Raw genomic sequence first — 17,890 nt, 5'->3', positions numbered from 1 at the left:
GCCCAGAGTCTGTCCCTTTGAAGTCTTTGCCCAAATGGTCCAGTATGGGCCTCTTCTCAAGATCTGGCCTTCCAAGGGAAGAATAGGGTGTGCCCTGTGTACACTCAGGCTGAAGGGACGGCTGTTTGCAGAAGTGGATGGATCTGGATGATACACATGAAGCACCTCACAATACAGGACTGAAGTGAGGTGAAAAGAGGAACCACCGGTCAAGGGCCGGGAATCCCTACGCTGCATGTTCTACACATATGGTATGTAGGCCTCTACTTGTACTCTTGCCCCCTATCCTACAGATGCTGGGGGTGGGCTGATCTGCCTCTGGGAGGACTTGATCAAGTCCCTTGAGCTCTCTGAACCTGTTTCCTCTTTGGAAAAAGAGAAATAATCCTGTCCTGCCAACATTCCATATTACTTGAAAAACAAATGAGATCATACAAAAAAATCTATAAAAAGTATAATTCAAAACTATTTGTATTGTGTTCTTTCCCACATGCCGCCTTACGCATTCCAGCAAGCCAGGACCATGATAATCTCCACTGCCAATCGCAAAGCTACTGCGGCTTTTGAGAAACTTCTGAGCTAGATGGGGTTTTGCCTTTCACTTCATTTTTTTCAGAGTGTTAAGTATTCATAAAATTATTTCTCTATCCTTTAAAGTTTCATATGCTTCCAGAAGGAAAGGATATCAGACTGTCCAAGAGTTTAGGCATTAAAAAAGAAAGAGAACTTAAAAAAAAAAACCTTCTAGAATTCTTTATAGTTATTTATAGTTATAGAGGCATGCCAACTGAAAAATGCCTCTTCTACTATTTAGCCCATTGAATACAGACTTGTTTTCCAGGAAAAGCACATAATATACACTAGCGCTGTGCATTTATTGATCTCTCATCAGTTGCTGGAATGAACTGAACATGAAGTATACCCCTGGGGCTGTTTTAGATCTCCCAGGCTGTCTGTCCAGAAGCCTTTCCTCCCATCCCGGAGAAAGGATGATCTCAGAGATTTAATAAATCAGGAGCACAAACAGAACATACAAAGAAGCTGGGACAAATAAAGAGAAACTCAAAAACTTAGGAGAGCAGAGAGGTAAGGTGGCCAGAGCACAGAAAAAGTCAATACAGACTCTGACCAATACGGGACAAGGAAAACCGAAGTAAGAATTCAGTGGATTGAGAATCAAATCAAAAAGAGTGCATTTTAGATGACTAAAAAGCAAAAAACCCTTTTACATAATGCAGTAAACTCATCAAATGGGGTACACTAACCATGATAGAAAAATCACAGATCACCAAAAAATAAACAATGGAGATCTGTATCAAAGTACTCTTTAGAGTTCATAGACTTTCCGATTTTCTGTATAACCAGATAGCTCTATCCCACCTCTCAGGTCTACAAATCAAGTAAATTCAGCAGGAAACTTACCTGCAAATAATAACAGCAATAGTAATAAAGCAGCTAACATGCATTTAGCAGTTATAATTTCCATGCACTGATCTATTCGTGTTAACACAATGCGTTATTACAATTAACATAATGAGGAGACTCATAGCAAATCTCTGACGCAAGAAATACCATTAGCCCATTTTTAGACGGGAAAACTAAGCCACAGAGGGGTTAAGTAACATGCCCATGATCTCACGCCAGAAAATCAGAAGAAAAACCCAGGAGGTCTGGCTTCACAGAGGCATCCAACAATCCAGAGACATAAGTGGTAGACTTGAGAACTACTAGAAACCTGACACTTTAGCAGCCATGCCCTTCACAAACATGTGTTCATCTCCACCATGCACAAGGGTGCAAAGCACAGGGGATGACAAAAATTAAGCCAGTATGAATCCAGGCCTGGAAACTTATTGTTCTGGTGGAGAAGGAAGAGGGTCTTATCGATAGGACCTCACAGAGTACCCTTACATACAATCTCTCATGTGATCCTCACAGCACCCCTAAATTGTTACTCCCAGCTCATAGAGGAAGAAACTAAACTCAAATGTGCTAAGCAAGTTATTCAGGGTCACGAATGTATTCAATGGAATTTCCAACATGCAAACTGGTATTAATTCAATGTTTATTCAACCAGCATCTCCAAATGGGCTAGGGAACAGGTTCTCCTCATCATTCAACATATCAAACTAGACAGGTAGGGAAAAGAAATTGGCAATATCTAATCACAATCATACATTCTACTTCCCCCTGCCCCCAGCCCACAGCAAGAAAAAAGGAAAAAAATGATTGAATATGAAAGCCACAGCTCAAATTCAGACCTTCCGAATCCTATTCAAACATTCTTTCAATCACACCAGGTACACGGTATAGGAAACTCAGGATGTAAATGTAAAATGTAAATCATGATGGGTTGAACCTCTGGCAAATCAAAATGAAGAGAACATACCCATTTTCCAGTATCCACAGCTTGCTTGCTCACCATAGAAGCAAAGTGTTCTGGTGAGCTAGGTTGCCCAATGCAGGTTACTAGGAAGATTTCTTTTGTTGGTGGCCATCATTTTTCTGATGCAATTTGTTTACCTCATTATAGGACTGGGTCTATATACAGCAATCTCCTCATTTATTCCACTGATTTTTTGGTGTGATTTTGAAGAGAAATGCCATATTGTGTGACTATAACACAGAATGCATTTCCAAGTATTAGGTTATCATATTCTTGCAATAATTATTAAAATTTGCTATTCTACTCTATAGGTTATTCAGATCCTCATACTCCAGCAAACAGTATATTCAACTGATCTAACACATCCTTAACTCCTTTCTTCATCCACCACATCCCATACATCAGCAAGTGCCATGGGCTCTACCTCCAAAATATACCCAAAGACATCCACTTCTCTCTAACTCCTCTGCCACCCTCATCATCCAAACCACTACCTTCTCTCACTTGGATGATCACAACAGCAGCCTACCTCTTCCCCACTTCTCCTGATGCCCTGTTAATCAACTCGCCACAGGACAATCCATAATAGAATAACCAACTCATCCTGGTTTGCCTGGGACTTTCTTGGTTTTAGCACTGAAAGTCCCATATCCCAGGAAATCCCTTATTCCTAGGCAATAACAGGATAGTTGGTCACCTTAGTCTATGATGAGTTTTTATAAAATACATAAGACCAGGTCCTTGTTTGTGGTTCAATGAATCACTGGCCCCATCCTTCACCCCTCCCTGGATCCACACCCTTTGTCATGTGCCCTTGCAGATCCCTCCACTAGAGGCCCTTGTCCTTTGACTTTAGGCTCAACCAGTGGGATGTCAGCAGATGTGTTGCAAGCAGAGGCTTCAAACATGCTTATAGTTGAGCTCACTCTCTTGCATTTTGGCCTTTTCCCTGTGAAGATATGCCCCAGCTAGCCTGCTGGTCCAAGGAAGATGAAAGACACATGGAGCACACCTGGACCCAAACAGCAGCTTGCAGCCAAGCCCAGTGAGGCCTGCCTGGCTCAGCCACTATGCAGACATTTGAGCAAGAACAAATAAATCATTGAAGTTTGGGGATGGTGTGGCATCTAGCATTGTTGAGGCCATACCAAATTCATAGGGGTTTTATCAAAATCTTTCAGTAGCTCCTTATTTCACTAAGAATAAAACCTGAAATACTTACCTAGGCCTACAAAGCCCTGTATGATCTGGGCTCTCATCTACCTCTCAGACCTCACCCCACTGTCCTTCCCTAAACTTCAATCTCACTAGTCTCTTTTCTGCTTCTCAAATTGACAAAGCTGTTTCCAACACAGCATCTCAGCCCTTTCGGTCACTTCTGCCTAGAACAGCTTACTCTCTGTTCTTCTCACCACTGGCTCCTTCTACCCTCACACGTCAGCGTAAAATCACCCCCTCCGAGAAGACTTCCTTGACCATCCTAAGTCTTCCATGATTCTACCCCTTCTTTATTTCTGTCACAGCACTTCTCACAATCTGTAAATCATTTGCTAACTTATTTGTTTACACACTGTATCCCCACCAAGCTCAAATCTTCAAAATAGTCTCTGAATAAGTTACTGAATATCCATTGAATGGGGCCCAATGGTCCAGAAAATCTGTTAATCTCATACTCTCCTGGTCTGACGTGTAAAAGATTTTTATTATTGAAAACAGAAAGTGAAAATCGATAAGACAGTAGAGCTGCAGATGATGTTTATCAATCATTGATATAGTTCTACATTAAAAGTTCAAAAGAGATTCAATGAAAAAAAAAATACGTTAGCTGGACACAAGCTTATAAAAACCAGAGAGAATTATACAAAACTTTTAGTTGTATCAGTCTTTCCAAATGAAACAGCACCTCAATATCAAATTCCTATAACAATTCCCCACCACCACCGAACTACTTTGCTTAAATTAGAGGAAGCTGAACAAATGAAAAGTTGTTTGGCCTGGTATGAAATCGCAAACCTTTTAGCTACAGAAGTTAAAACAGAGGCAATGAAAGTATCATTCTCTATCTTTAGTTATAGCTCCATACTACTGTCCAAGTGGAAAATTTCAGCTATTTGCCTTCTTCAGGGACTTCAATGTTCACAAAAGACCCCTTTAAACTCCAACCACTGTGAAGTTAAAAGGCACTGAATCATGAGAGCAGATGTGTTTCTATATTGAGAATGTCTTTGTAATGTGAAACACAACAGACCCAGTTCCTTGTTCAGCTAATGGGTGTTGCTTGCAGTATTCACAGCAGAGCAGGGGAGACCTCGGGATTCCTGAGAGTTTTGACTAATAAAATCAACCCAAGAGACAGGATGTTAGGCTTGCCTCCAGCAGGAAGGGAGGGTTTTGGTGGGGGCCTGTCCAGTCTAGGGTGTTTCAGACAAAGCTCTGGGGAAAAGGAGGGTTTGAAGAGATGGATCAGTGCCCCCTGGTGAAGGCAAGCAATCTTGTGAGCAGGGCTCTGGAGGCTAGAAGCCCTGGTCCCTTCACTTTGGGCTCAGAAGTAAAGGGCCCTTGACTCTGCTTTTCTGTCACTCAGAGGTGCTCCATCTTCCCTGGCATTTGTGAAGACCACTAGTGTGGTTATCGAAAGTGCAACCCCAGAGTCTAGCCTATGTGGACCCCTTAGGGCCTCTTAGAGGATTCTTCTGTGAACTAGGAATAAGGATAATAACATATCTCAGAAATGTCTTAGGAGGAGCCAATGAGATACAGCAGGCAAGGCATTTAACAGCACTTATTAAACATAAAAGGAGTTCTCAAGACAAAGTTAGCCATATTTCCCATCACCCTAGCACACGCACGCAATAAATATTTGCTGAGTGCGTGAGTAAAGGAAAATCTGAGCTTCTGTTGAACTGTGCTCCTCCGCTTGAAAAGGGAAAAAAACTCATGTAAGGGTAAGACAAGACAGATTTGTCTTCTAAGACATTAAACAGGATGGCAGATAGGAACATTCCAGTCACAAGAAAAACATTTTGCTTTAGGTTTTGGTTTATATATTATTCTCATAGGTTTGACTGGTGAGTAGCCAACCTATTTAGTGTGATGAATTCAGATTGGGTACCGAAAAGTTTCCCGGCCCACGGAGGCAAGGAGCAGCCTGGGGTTTACTCAAAGTAGCATCCCTTAAGGGGTTGTCCACAGAATCCTATCTTGGAAGGTAGGCATCTTCACTTCCTTTAGGCAGCACACTTCTCTCTCTTCCACAAGCAACTAACTCGACCCACTACTAGTAAAATGATCTAAATTATGACTCCTCTCTTCAAAGCTAGTATTACCAATTTCTTACCAATCATTTTGAGAGATCATTTCGATGAGACCCAAAGAGAAAAGAAATAAGGCCAAGCTTTCTATTCTAGGGTCAGAATAAAGTCTGTTCACCAGACGTATTAGATTTCACAGTGAGTCAAAAAGGAAATGCCATTTTCACCTCTTCCAGGACGCCTTCCTTGATCACTCAACATCTACAATAAGGTAAGTACCTCTTTCCCCTCTGAGTGCCCACAACGTATGGCTATGCTTCTACCATCAGAATGACCACCCTTTATTTCCATAGGTTTATACATCAGTCTCTCTATAGGCAGTGAACATCTTGGAAGCACCAACAATTCTCAGTCCTCCTTGTGCCCAACCAACCTCAGTGCCCGACTCATTTCAGGTACTCAATAATTGTTAAATGAATTAACACCACATAGAAAAACGATTCTTAAATCCCAAGTGCATTTGAGGCCTCACTGGGTTTCCTTACAGTCCTCTCTCTTATTTTGTCAAAGGATAACAAACACAACACGCGGGTGAGGATAGAAAGCTACTGTCTAAGACGGCAGAACATTAATTTTTTTCCAAGAGTAGAGGACACAGTGATAAAAGTGGCACTGAAATGAGCATATTTGGGGTGCCTTTCAATTGAAATGAACACACATGCAAAGATTCTATAACTGAAAGGTAAGCTGGTTGATGTAAATAGAGTAAAAAGTCACAGTGGACCAGGGACTTTCATTAACAGGACCTTCCAGAACTCAGAGAGAACCCGGTAGAAGGTGAAGCTGTTTTCGTCTAAGTGGGTTCATTCCTGGCAATACCAGAAGATATGATCACCCCCGCATTTTGACTGAGGCTGTTCCGTGGCATTAGACAGGAAGACCAGCCTGAGGAAAACCCTGGACTAACTTCTGCCAGAAACTGGCAGCAGGCAAAGCTGCCAAGTTGACATCTCCCTTCATGACTTCTCACCTTCCCACCGTGGCCCGTGGGGCTGCTGCTCCCTTAGCTGTACCTTCTCTCTAAACCAAGCTTAAGGACATGACGCAGTGGCATTGGAGAAAACCCACTGAGAGTGCACAGCAGAGAAGTTCTGCCCGGCAAGTATTAACCTAGATGGAAGGCTTCTTGGGATGTTTGTTCTCTTATTAATTTTTTCCATTCAGTAACCACTTATGGAACCCGTACTATTCCATACCAGGTATGCAGAGATGAACGAGAAACAGCCCTGCCCCTGGAATGGAGAATCAAGCCTTGTTCTAACCAACTGTGCTTATATCGCACTCCCAGCAGTCATGCCCAACAGTATCAGGAAGGCCCTTTCATCTCCCGTTCATCCTTCGTTTAAAAGCTGCATGAATTAATGGGATAACACTTAAAGCTATCATATTCCATTCTACAAAACAGGCTTCACGTTAAAGGCAGCTGCTACCAAGGAGTCATCCTTCAAGTGACTCTTGGAGTAAGGTAACCACACACTTAATTGTTTAAATGGAGACAGTTTGGAGAGGGAATGGGATTGCTATTAATAATAGTTCTGGAATAATAGATGTATCTAAGTCTGTCCCAGACAAACCAACAGGGATGATTATCTATGTTTAGAGACACTTAGGAAAACTTGAAATGCCAGATGCATTTTGAAACTTCCTGTCCTGATTTATAGGAACACATATAATCTATTTCCTCTGTAAAAAGCATTGTGTAAGAAGTCAGTCCACAACTATATCATAAGGAATGAACTTCCTCTCTCTGGGATACAGACGCCACAGGTTAAATTACAGCCTCTACGCCCACCCTGTGCACCCTAACATGTAAAGCGACCACTTACCATAACAGCAAAAACCACAGCAATATAATGACCACATCTGCACTGTTGGTGGGATGTATATTGGTGCAGGCACTATGGAAAACAGTATGGAGGTTCCTCAAAAATTAAAAATAGATCTACCATACGATCCAGTAATTCCACTTCTGGATATTTAACTGAAGAAAATGAAAAACTAATTTGAAAAGACATATGCACCCTCATGTTCACTGCAGCACTATTTACAATAGTCAAGATATGGAAACAACCTAAATGTCTATCAATGGATGAATGGATAAAGAAAATGTGGTATATATACACACGCACGCACACACACACATACATATATACATATACACACATGTGATGGAATATTATTCAGCCATAAAAAAGAAGGAAATCCTGCCATTTGTGACAACATGAATGGATGAATGGACATTGAGAACATTATGCAAGTGAAATAAGACAGAGAAAGATAAAGAGCATATGATCTCACTTATATATGCAATCTAAAAAAAAAAGAACAAACTCATAGATACAGAGACTAGATTGGTGGTTGCCAGAGACAGGAGATGGGAGTTGGGCAAAATGGGTGAGAGTAGTCAAAAGATACAAACATCTAGTTATAAAGTAAATAAGTCCTGGGGATGTAATGTACGGCATGATGACTATAGTTAATAACACTGTACTGCATATTCGAAAGTTTCTAAGAGAGTAGATCTTACAATGTCTCATCACAAGAAAAAGAAAATTTGTAACTATATGTGGTGGCAGATGTTAACTAGACTTATTGTGACAATCATTTCGCAACATATACATATATCAAATCATTATGCTGTACATCAGAAACTAACACAGTGTTGTATATCAATTATGTCTCACTAAAAAATCTATATAATGGCAACATCTACCCATGTTTCCTATGAGCTAGCCACTGTATTAACAGTGAGGTCACTCCTCCCACCAAACCATGGAGAGCTACTACTGACCTCCCATATGTCACAGATGAGGAATCGGAGACCTAGGGAAGTTAAAACACAGCTAATAACGGGTGGATCTAGGCTTGAAACCAAGGCAGTCTCCTCCAGAGCCCACCTTCTTAAATGCCACCAGAGTGCCTCCCAGAAGATATCACTGAAGAAGTGACAGTTAAGCTGGACCAAGATGGATGGGTGACAATAACAATGATAATGATCCTAGCTACCCTTTATGGAGACTGTGGGATATACAACTCTGCTAAATCTTATAAGTACATGACCCCATTTCACTCTTCTTGGCTCCCCTAGGAAGCAAGTATTATTACTAACCTCATTTTACAGATGGGGAAACTGAGGATTCCAGACGTTAGGTCACTTGCTTAGGGTCACGGAGCTAACACGTGGCAGATACAGGATTTGAATTTAAGCCCAACTCCAGAGTGATCTTCACTGGATTAGAGGGCACTCCATGGAGGAAAGAATCTGGACAAAGGCAGGAGGGAAACCGATGTAGCCACACACAGGGAAGCAAGTACAAAGCGGGGACAGTGTGGGAAAGGCAGACCATGATTGTGTCATGCACAACTGGCCATGTGAGTTTAAACTGAACCTGCTAAGCAGGGAAGAGTAGTCAGGAATTCTGAGCAAGAGGAAGTCATGAAGGGATCTAGATTTGCTCACATTTATGAGGCTCGTGTGTAGATTATTTACAAAGAAAATATATATTTATGTGAAGTTGTTTTTCAGGGCTACATCTAGCACCTGAAGACTCTGGGAACAGTTTGCTTTTTGCATATCAAATACTTTTAGCACTGTTGTTTTTCCTGTTATCCACATCCCATCTGCTTCCTTTTCCCTGTACTGAACTGACTGGTATATTCACTCAAAAGCCTGAAGACAAAAAAAAAATTCTAATACTTGGCCCACACTTAATTTGAGAGAAATAACAGATTCACAAATCCCTTAGCTTGTTCCATGTTGAACGAAAGAAAAAAAAAGTAATACATAATTGAAGTAGCTTGTTTACTCATTCAGTTTCATCCTAAGGCAGATCAAGCAATAGATTTTTTTAAACTTTCTCAATTCACTTCTTGACTTTTTGTGGGTACCCTAGAAAACTCAAATGAAGTCTGAGTACTATTCATGAACATCTGTTAAATATTGCCAACTCTGGTAACAACCACCTTGGGGGACAGTGTAGCATCTTAAAAGCTTAATTCCTTGGATAATATTTATTCTGTTGCAAAGTAAAGAAAGAACGATCTTCATTTTCTTTCAAAATTATAGAACTTTGACTTCGCATACTGCCATCTCCCTAGAAAATATCAACCAACAGTATGCGAGTAATATATTCATTATCAAATCATCTGGGAGCTGTACACTAAATATAGTTTAACACTTGGGTGTTACTGCAAAAGCGCTGAGCATTTTTATTTTTTTATCTGCTGTTGATGCTTTTAATAGCTGTTATTATATTCCTTTTATGGTGGCTCGCAACATTCACTCAGCTGACATCAAAAAAGACGGAAGGGAAAAAGGAGGGTAAATTGGTGAGTGCCTTGTTGGCATGAGGCATGCACTATGTGTGTCTTTTTTCATCTGCATTCTTCCTTGAAGTATTTGTTATTATCGTCAATTTTATAGGCAAGTAAATTATGGCGTAAGTAATCAAAGCAGAGTTGAGATGGGAGCTCTGTTGTGACTGTATAGTCCACATTTGCTTTAAGCCAAGAAACAAAGAAACAAATTTCCCCCAAATTCTAAATGCTATAGATTCTGCTACGTGATCACCAAACCCATTTCCTCTCCTTCCTAAGTATGCATTGAAACTGTATTTCCCAGTCTCTCTTGCAGCTCATTATGATCATCGGATGAATTTTAGCCAACAGAATGTAAAATGACACAGTTGGTGCAAAATCTCCACATGTAATCCTCCTTGCTCTTTCCCCTTCTAAGCAGCTGGCATGAACACAATTCCCAAGTCATCTTTGGGAGCCACGTGTTAAAGAGTGCAGAGTGAAATGATGAAAGGAGCCTGGGTCCCTGAGTCACCACTTAGAGGGAGACTAAGAGCACCATACTGCACTTTTATGTGATTCAAAAATAACTCTTTGTTGTATTAAGCTACTGAGAACTGGGCAGTTTACGAGTTATAGAAGCCAGTTTACCTAATACACCAAAATAGAAAAGAACAATCTAAGTCACAATAGGAAATAACATAGTCAATCTAGGGATTACCATACAACCATTTCAAGTATTTAATACAGTCGGCCCTCTGTATCCACGGGTTCCACATCCACAGATTGAAAGGCCTGCAATGGCCGAATCTGTACTGAATACGTACATACTTTTTTTCTTGTCATTATTCCCTAAACACAGTATAACAACTATTTACATAGCATTTACATTGTATTAGGTATTCTAAGTAACCTAGAGATGACTTAAAGTATACGGGAGGATGTTTGTATGTTCTATGTAAATACAATGCCATTTTGTATAAGGAACTTGAGCATCTGTGGATTTTGACATCTGTGGGGGGTCCTGGAACCAATCCCCTTACAGATACCAAGGGATGACTGTATCTGGGTAATGCTCATGTTAAAATGCGGAATTTTAAAAGTGGGATACAAACCTGTATGCATAGTATTTTCCCAAATTTATAACCATTCTCTCTCAAGTATATTTATGTAAATACATACACATAAATTAATATTGCTGACTGAACGAATAAATGTGTAAGAAAAATGGAGGGAAATATGTTAATAGGATTATAGGAGGTTTTTACTTCTTTGTACTTTTCTATATTTTCCAAAATCAAAATAATGAACATATTCCTTTGATAATCAGAAGGGATTTGTGCGATTATGTTTCAGATTTCTTTAAAAAGGCCAATATATTCAGACAGCTGGATAATAAGGAGCTAGCTCTTATGCCCCTTTACCCCAGGCAAAGTTTTTCTACATTTACAACCCCATAAGGTACCCTGTGGACATCCAGAACATTCAGACCCCAGGGAAAAATAACTCACAGGGAAGTCCTAGAAAATGAGACCATGCTCCTAACTTCTTTGTTAATTCACAATGAGGTAGCTTTAAAAAAACAAGTTAATAAATAACTCCATTAATGACCCACTGAACAGACAAAGTCAAATTGTGTTAGTTACCGTGGATACACAATCACCGGCCTGCCGAGATCTAGTGATATGCAGAATCAGTCCCTAAAGGAAAGCCTTCCTCTTTGGTTTCAAAGAGGATTACATGAGACTACACTTAGAAAATGTTCAGCATGATGCCAGATACATGCAAGAAGCCAAAGGTTAAATGCCACCACTATTATCTTCATTGGTTCAAATGCAAGAAGAAGAATTAATCCTTGCTTAATTATATAGCCAAAATTCAAGTGGAGGCACTGACTTTCAAAGCGCTGTTCTCAATTGTTTCTAAGAAAACTGACAGGAAGCTACGTGTGCATTTGTGTAAGCCTGCCTGCCCACAACCTGCCTTGATCTCACCCTTCACTCTGGAGGTCTCCTATGCTTCTATTCAGTGAACACCACCGACAATTAGGAAAAGATATTCCAGCACAGAGGAATCCTAAGGAGATGACCAGAGAAGCCCACTTATATTTACAGACTTGGAAAGAAGAGAAAAGAACATTTTATAAAAGAGGGGATCTCTTTGCAAAAATATATGCAGTAGGAAATGTTATGAAAGGTTACAAATTATTGCACGAGATCCTCTTTATAAACACAGTTAGAGAAAGCCTTTAATGTCAATTAAGGTGTTCCTTTAAGGAGCAAGTTTAAGGAGTAAGTTGCTTTAAGAAGCAAGTGAATACTTTCTGAATAACAATAATATTTATTGAGTGTTTACGATATCTCAGGACCTAAGATAAGCACTTTCTCTCTAGATGAGTCAGGGTTCTCAGCAGTAAGCAATAGAAATTGACCATACCTGAAATAAGCATGAAGTAAACTATAGAAAAGATATTGGGAAGCTCACATAATCTCCAAGGAGGCTGGAAAGTGGGGAGGAACCAAAGGGGGCCAGTGGCAGCCAGGAACACAGTCAAATCTCACCACAGGAACCAGCTATTTCATGAGGACGCCATCATTATTCATAGAAAGCAAACACTGCTTCATCATCTGATGGCCTGCCTTTGCCATTACCGTCGCTTCTTTGCATTCCTGACTCCAGATTCAAAATAATGGGCGGCTGATAGGGTAGTAAAATGAAGATTTACTACACAGAAATCAACATTACTCTTGCCTGTCATTATAAGACAATAATGACCATCATCTCAACACAAAGGATGTAAGATCTTTTTGCAAGATCCTAACCACATAACGTGATATGACAAAGCCACAACAATCGAGGACGCTTGCAATATATTTAATTTCCTACAGGATTAATAGTACATGTCAATCAGCAGTCAATGGGCAGTAGTTCCCTTTTCACATAAAATGCAATTCTTTAATGATGTAGGTAATTCACCAGGCTTTAGGATGTGATTACATAAAATAAAAAGAATAAGTTATCATATTGATGAATGGAAACATGTTGTAGCTGAAAGCAATCCAAAGCTAGCCAAATTCAATAAAAGCTCCTTATCTCCATTTTAGGATGCATGTCATTAGCTCAGAGAAGATTAATTTCTACATTCATATTTCAATTTCTTTCCTTGCAAAGAATAAAACTGTGAGTTTTTGAAATACAATCTTCTTGCTTAATCAAATGTTGAGAGTCTCATATTAACATAAATGGAATAATTAATAAATTGTGGAGACTTCCCAAACAAAAAAGTTGTGGTCCTAGATAAGTTTCATCAATGCTTATACGTAAATCCTCCTTTAAGATAGGACGTCCGAGCCATGGGAGAGACATGTTCGTCACTCATCTTTAAAGAGAAGTGAAAAGCAACATAAAGATTAGTCACGTACACAGTAGGTATTCTATAATTATCCATTGATTGTATACATTAAATTTAATCCATAGAGGAGAAAAGGGTCTAAGTAATAAACCTCCTGAGAAAATTGTAGGCAAGGGAAACAATTCCCTCCTTAAAGTACGATTATAAAAGGCGGCTTTTTTGTAGGCGGCTCCTACAAACTGCTGCAGAAACTAATATTAGCCACACATTAAAAACTTAATACACCAAACCCAATTTACACTCGCCATCAGACATAAGTCCATTTTCTGTGCAAGAAAATGAGGCTCTCACTCAATATCTTATCATTATGAATTGTGTTACAGAAACAAACGGTTTTCATTACCCGTTTTAAACAAATGTTCAAATTAACAAGCTTTCCATAACTATATAGCAAAACAGTCTATTGCCCAGAGATATGACAAAATGAATCATTAAGAAAACATCTGCAGATTACAGTTTCTATAAATTGCGCCTTAGAACCGAACCTGTCAATCTAGTTTTAATTCAATCTTCTAATTTTATTAATATGCATTTTCCATCTTAAAAATGCTGACTCACACATAAAAATCTCCCAAGAATATCATCATCAAGTTAGCAAAGAGGCAAAACGCTTGGGGAGGAGATCAAATCTAATCAGGCCGGGTGGAAATCCCATCTTCGTCGATTATTAGCTGTACAACCTTAGCAAGTTTTTAATCTCATCTTGCCTGTTTCCTTGCTTTGCAAAATGACAATGCTGCACTAAAAATGGCAGGATTTGGCAACCGATTGAATACGACAGATATGAGAGGCATTAAAGATAGTCTGGAGGCATCTCAGCTGGGTATGTAGGGGGAGCTAAGAGGAAGAGAAGGTTTGAAGCAACTCAGGGATGACAAGTGCTATTTGAGCCAAGAGAGTCAGAGACGCCCATAAAAGGACAGTCAACAGACAACCAGGAATGTGGGTTCAGCCACAAAGAAAGAGATTTTGACATTATCCACACAGAGATTACTGGAAATCTTAGGTATGACTAACATCAACACTTGTTTTCAAAATATTTTATAAATATCATTATATTTCAAAACACATCCAAATAAGGATAAAGCAGAAAGGTAAGCAAATACATTTCAATCACTTACAAACTTTTCAAATTAAAATCTGAACTCTCCTAACACATGATTGATAGGATACTGATTATTACACGTCTCTGATTTGTCTATGGATTTGAATCATGAGAGCAGTTAACCCCCTGGAATTATGATGATAGCAATAAAATCTTATATAGCACTGACTGCATGTTAGGCATATTATCCTTCCATGTAATTCTTCTCCATTAAAATACCTTAATTATAAGGTGACAGACCCATTTTCAGGACAATCAGAAAGACGTGTGATCCAGCTTTAACCTTAACCTCAAATCTATTTGGTAAAGCTTCAATTGTGCTCCTGGTCCTTGGCAATCTTGTAGCAACAAGAATGTGAACACTGAAGTTTTGCCAGATTCTTCTTGTTTTGCTCTTTCTAGGCAATCTCAGTGACATCTGTACTTCCTTTTATATTTACTATCAACTTGTTTCATTTCTAACGAACTAGACTTAGTACCCTCTCCTCTTCCAATACTATAAACCTCCCCTCTGATCAAAGCTTCTATCCAACAACAAAAACCAGTAGAGCCCTTCCTCCTACCAAAACGACTCACCGAGTAAGAGAAGGATTACTCATCCATTCACCAAAGAAGGTGCTTGGATTAGTTCTCCAAATTCCCTTTAGCTCTCTGTTGGATCACAGAAACGCCCCCCTGTGGCCACACCACCCAAAGGATTACCACAGGTCTGCACAGGCCAAGCCACACACACAGCCACATCATTCTCAATCGTTTTACCCAGTTTCATTTTCTCAAAACCACTCCTCCAGAACCAAACGGCTGTTTAAAAAGTTTATTTTGACTTCTTACTTTTAGCTCTCCTTTATTTAAAATTGCTTTATTGTCTGTCCCTTCCCCTCCCTTCACCCCAGCCCCAGTATGTAAACGCCACCTTTGGTAATGTCTCCAGCACAAACATTCTGTCTTACAGACACAGTATACAATCCCCTACCACAAAGCGGTGGCTAAAGAAATGCTTATAAGACAAATCCATGATGAAGAAGCCCATTAGTTCAGTAAGTCCAAATCTCCACGAAAATCTGAAAGATAAGTCCTCTCAGCTGTGCTCCGGCCTGAGCAGAATAATCAGCTGGCTTCCAGAATTCCCTTAAGAAGGACCCTTAGACCTGGAATGCTAGTGTGTCAGCACATTTAAGAAAATAATGGGGAAAATGAAGACCAAAGACCAACTTGAACTTTACATTTCTTTGCTCTCATTAGCCAATCCCCAAACCACAGGAGTATAAAACAAAAATGATCCTTTCATGTAAAAAGGTTGGAATATTAACCTTTACTGAGTCTATTACCACAGATCACTGAGGAGCTCTCATCCACGTTTAGGGCTAATTTTACTGGGGTTTTTTTCACCATAAAAACCAACTTTGATAGTTTTTGAAAATGAAACCAATTTTCATTTCTTAAACTCTAAGTCACTCTCAATTTCTACCTTTAGCATCTGAAAATTACAAATTAATTCCCTTCTAGAATGTAAGTTCTAAGAAGAAAGAGGGCTCACTTGTCTTCCACAGCTGTATCCATGGTGCCTAACACACGTGGTTGATGATCAATAAATATTTGTTGAAGGAAAGAATAAACATACATTCCAACTGACATAACATTGAAAGAATCTGGCAAATAAGCATCTGGGAGAACTTGGAAAGGAAGACAAAAGAGGAACAATTACTAGCTCAAGTACCTCATTGCTTACTCCTAAAAGAGCATAGAAAACCAAAAAATTGAAGTACTGAGCCTGCCTCTATCTTGCATGCTCAAACTTTGCCACAGCTACCTGGGCAAGGCCAGTTAGCAGATGCTCTTTTATCTTTAGCAGGAAACAGCTGCTCTCCAAGGTGGCAGGCAAAGACCACACCTGCATATCCATCTAGTGTCCAGATCTGCGCTGTCCAATATGGTAGCCCACTAGCCACATGTGTCTACTGAGCACCTGAAATGTGGCTAGTGTGAAATGAGATGTGCTGAAGGGGTGAAATACAAACTGGATTTGTGAAGGTTAGGACAAAAAAAAGAATGTAAAATATCCCATTGATAATGGTTTCATATTAATTACATGTTGAAATGAAAATACTTTGGATATACTGGGGTAAACAAAGTATATTATTAAAATTAATTTCACCCATTTCTTTTTACTTTGCTTAAGGTGACTTAGAAAATTTAAAAATATTTCTGTGGCTCACATTATATTTCTAGTGGACAGTGCTAATCCAGATTGACAATAAGAGCGTCTGTATGCTACCAGAAGGAATGTTTGCTGAGTAACATGAGATCTGATTCTGAATTTCTCAGTCAATAACTAGGGAAACTGGTTAGATTTTCTACCATGTACCAATGTACAGTTTCCCTTAAAGACTCACAACAGCACTGGGAGATAAACAAATTAGCTTTGATTTACAAACCAGGAAACTGGGGCCCAAGAAGGAGAGGGACCTATGCCAAGTTACAGGGCTGGTAAACGCGAGGGCAAAACAACGAACTCAGGTCAGCTTGACTTCAAAATGTGCATTCTTCCCCTTTCTCTCCAACAGTCACTCAGAGGCAATTTTCCCTGTGTTCTAAGAGGCTTAAAAAAGGATGCCAACTACCTTTCCTGACTTATCCTGTGATCGGCTTCCCTTCGACGCTCCACGCCCTTCAACCATATTTCTCCCAGCCACTAAACCACAGAAAAGAGAACTTGGTGAAATGGTGACTGAAAAACTCGGAAAAGTTACCATAGAGTCACATCCCATATGCTCTCTCCTAAAAGAATAAAGTTTTCCTAATTGGGCGTTTTTGCCTTTGCAATTCAAAGTTTTCCACTGTATTTGTCACTGTTAGAATAACCCACAGCATTGCAATTTATCTAGTGGGAAACTATCTGTGAATTCACTAATTTGGGCAAGCGTATGTCACCCTTTATGACTTAGCTTACTTAGTTTCTTGGCGGCCTCCAAAGCTTCATTCGCAGTGTCTGCTACAAAGAATCTTTGAACTTTCACTCCGTTGTCAGACATCAGTTTCTTGCTCTGGTATTCCTGCAGATTCAGCCATCTTCTGGGGGTTAATTGAACTGCCTAGAGAAATTGGGGAAGACAGGTACGAACACTTATAAATAACAAGAAAAATAACAGTCAACCTTATGGCCAGTCTCATAGGTACTCTCAAGTGGCAATCAGCAATGCAGGTTTTAGAGGCAAGAGAAAGAAAATCTATATAAATTCTTCATGCTTAATTGTTTTGGGTTTTTTTTTTTGAGGAAGATTAGCCCTGAGCTAACATCTGCCACCAATTCTCCTCTTTTTGCTGAGGAAGACTGGCCCTGAGCTAACATTCGTGCCCATCTTCCTCTACTTTACATGTGG

The 17,890-nt window shown here is 39.7% G+C and overlaps 1 protein-coding gene across 1 annotated transcript in view; it reads right to left on the bottom strand.

The window, feature by feature from the left end:
- The window catches only part of SUCLG2 (succinate-CoA ligase GDP-forming subunit beta), a 258,248-nt gene that overhangs the window by 178,958 nt on the left and 61,400 nt on the right, over positions 1-17,890 (bottom strand). The window contains exon 2 of the mRNA XM_046637960.1: positions 17,461-17,602. Within this exon, the coding sequence (XP_046493916.1) occupies positions 17,461-17,602 (142 nt within the window). The remainder of the gene's footprint in view (positions 1-17,460; positions 17,603-17,890) is intronic.

This window comes from Equus quagga, chromosome 1 (assembly GCF_021613505.1).
Source record: "Equus quagga isolate Etosha38 chromosome 1, UCLA_HA_Equagga_1.0, whole genome shotgun sequence".
Lineage (NCBI taxonomy): Eukaryota > Metazoa > Chordata > Mammalia > Perissodactyla > Equidae > Equus > Equus quagga.
This window is presented reverse-complemented; position numbering and strand designations above follow the sequence as displayed.